At 49.8% G+C, this 2,399-nt stretch overlaps 1 protein-coding gene across 1 annotated transcript; it reads right to left on the bottom strand.

Annotated features, from left to right (window-relative positions):
* Positions 1 to 1,216: 1,216 nt before the first annotated feature.
* Positions 1,217 to 2,176, bottom strand: LOC129669420 (olfactory receptor 13C7). Its single transcript, XM_055597657.1, has one exon. The coding sequence runs from the start codon at positions 2,174 to 2,176 to the stop codon at positions 1,217 to 1,219; it is 960 nt and encodes a 319-aa protein (XP_055453632.1).
* Between the last annotated feature and the right edge of the window lie 223 nt (positions 2,177 to 2,399).

The raw sequence follows: 2,399 nt of genomic DNA, 5'->3' as shown, positions 1-2,399 counted from the left end.
TTTTTTTCTGCAAAGGTCCCTGGTTGTCGGGACACCCAATCTCTAATGCTGTTGAGGCTGCTACTGACCATGTACATGTCCAGACCTGCAGGCCACAGCCTACCACACCTGTGCTGGAGCCAGCGGGGAGAGTGCTGGGCTGACGCCACTGATCTCAGAACTATTACAGTCGTTGGCTTTCTCCTGTTTTATACACACACACACACACACACACACACACACACATATATATATATATACTAATATGTATATGTATCTATGCACTTAAAAAAAATCCTTATCCTCTGGGCTGACCTAGGGGACTTCTGGGAGATGTTGAGGCTGTGAGGGTTGTAGATTATATGGGGAAGAAAGCAATAAGAGCTGCTGGCCCCAGCTATGTCAACCTGTTGCTGGATCAGGGCTGGGGAGAGAGAGGACACACAGCTCTCCACGTTCCCTCACAAACGAGTCTCACCAAGCAGGGTATCAGCCTTCTTTTACTGGTGCTAAGACTCAAAAAGCAATGGAGGCATTGACCACTGGGATAGCAAGAGTGATATTCTGCAAGCTTCTCTTCTACAAAGTTATTAATGATTTTAAGTATGTAGGCATGTGTGCAAATGCATGCATGTCCCAGCATGCCCGAGGAGGTCAGAGGACAACTCTTGGGAGTTGGATTTCTGTCACCTTGTGAGGTCCAGGGTGCAAGCTCAGGTCGTCAGGCATGTTCCTCTACCCAACTGAGCCATCTCCCTGCTTGCACACATGCACCTCTACCCACTGATTCAAGCTGCCAGCCCTTTTCACGTTTATTCTTGTCAAAAACAGCATTGGATAATACCAAAGCACATGCCACAGTCAGTAGGTCCATGCTGGGCAAACAGTGGACAGCACAAACCAGGTTCTGCATGTCTCCTATGTGCATGCCATTGTCTCTGCAGAGATGCACACTTCTTCTGGACATGAAAGAGTTGTTCTGTGATACCACTGAGGTTGAGCACAAAGCCACCAGCCAACCAGCCTCTCCAGAGATGTGAAGGATTTTTCTTTTCGCCTGTTGGACAGAAGCATCATTGCTTATGAAACATTGGTAGATAAGCAGGTTCGTTTTTAGTCTTGGTCTGGAAGTCATGTCCCTGGGGAAGTCCCTCCTCTTCATTGTACCACTCTTTCCTCCTAAACACAATGAAGAGTTTGGAAGTCCTGCACTGTGGCAGCATGGATTCAGCGACAGTCACTCAGTTAGGTGTTTTTGAGCCACCAGGTTCCTCACAGCAGCTCTCACATCCTTGTTCCTCAGGCTGTAGATGATGGGGTTCAGCATGGGGGTCACCACCCCATAGAAGAGGGAGATGAGCTTGTCTGCAAGGTCCTGCTTGTCTGCCCCCAGTGGGTCCTTGGACTTGGGCTTCCCATACATGAAGAAGATGGTCCCATAGAAGACGACCACCACAGTGAGGTGGGCAGAGCATGTGGAGAAGGCCTTCTTCCTGCCCTCAGCTGAGGGGATCCTCAGGATGGTCACAAGGATGAAGATGTAGGAGACAAAGATGAAGAGGACTGGGATTGCCAAGAAGATCATGTTGGCTACAACCATGCTGATGACATTGATGGAGATGTCAGCACAGGCCAGCTTTAAGACTGCCAGGATCTCACAGGTGAAGTGATTAATGACATTGTCCCCACAGAAGGGCAGCCGCATTGCCAGAGATGTCTGCACTACAGAATTGGTGACACCACCTGCCCAGGAGCCAGCAGCCATGGGCACATAGGCAGCCTTGCTCATGACCACGGGGTATCTAAGGGGGTTGCAGATGGCCACATAACGATCAAACGCCATCATACTCAGGAGCACACATTCTGTGGCTCCCATGGCGAAAGAGAGGAACATCTGCACAGCACAGCCTGAGAAAGAGATTGTTTTCCTGGGAGTCAGGAAGCTGTCCAGAATGAGGGGGACAGAGGAAGTGGTGTAGCAGATGTCCAGGAAGGAGAGGTTCCCCAGGAAGAAGTACATGGGCGTGTGCAGGTGGGGGTCAAGGATGGTCACCAGGATGAGGACCCCATTGCCCAGCAGGATCACCAGGTACATCAACAGGATGAGCGCAAAGAAGGTTTTCTCCAGCTTTGGGTGGGCAGAGAGGCCCAGGAGAATGAAGCCTGTCACGGGGGAGGTCTCATTGGATCTGTCCATGGTACATCCGTTTTGAAACTTGAGGGAACTCAGCAATCAACAACAACATTCTCTTATTCCAAAAGCTACTGGGCAACCAAGCAAAAGCCTTGTCCCCAAGCAGCTGGAGACACACTGACAGTCTTGCTGTCTCTATGGAGATGCTTGCTTCTAGGAAATACACAACAGAGAGATATTTAGCTTCCTAACTTAGTAAGTTAAGTTGGACAGTCCTTCCTGCAGA

Source organism: Psammomys obesus, unplaced genomic scaffold, assembly GCF_907164565.1.
Source record: "Psammomys obesus unplaced genomic scaffold, mPsaObe1.curated_primary_1811, whole genome shotgun sequence".
Taxonomy (NCBI): domain Eukaryota; kingdom Metazoa; phylum Chordata; class Mammalia; order Rodentia; family Muridae; genus Psammomys; species Psammomys obesus.
This window is presented reverse-complemented; position numbering and strand designations above follow the sequence as displayed.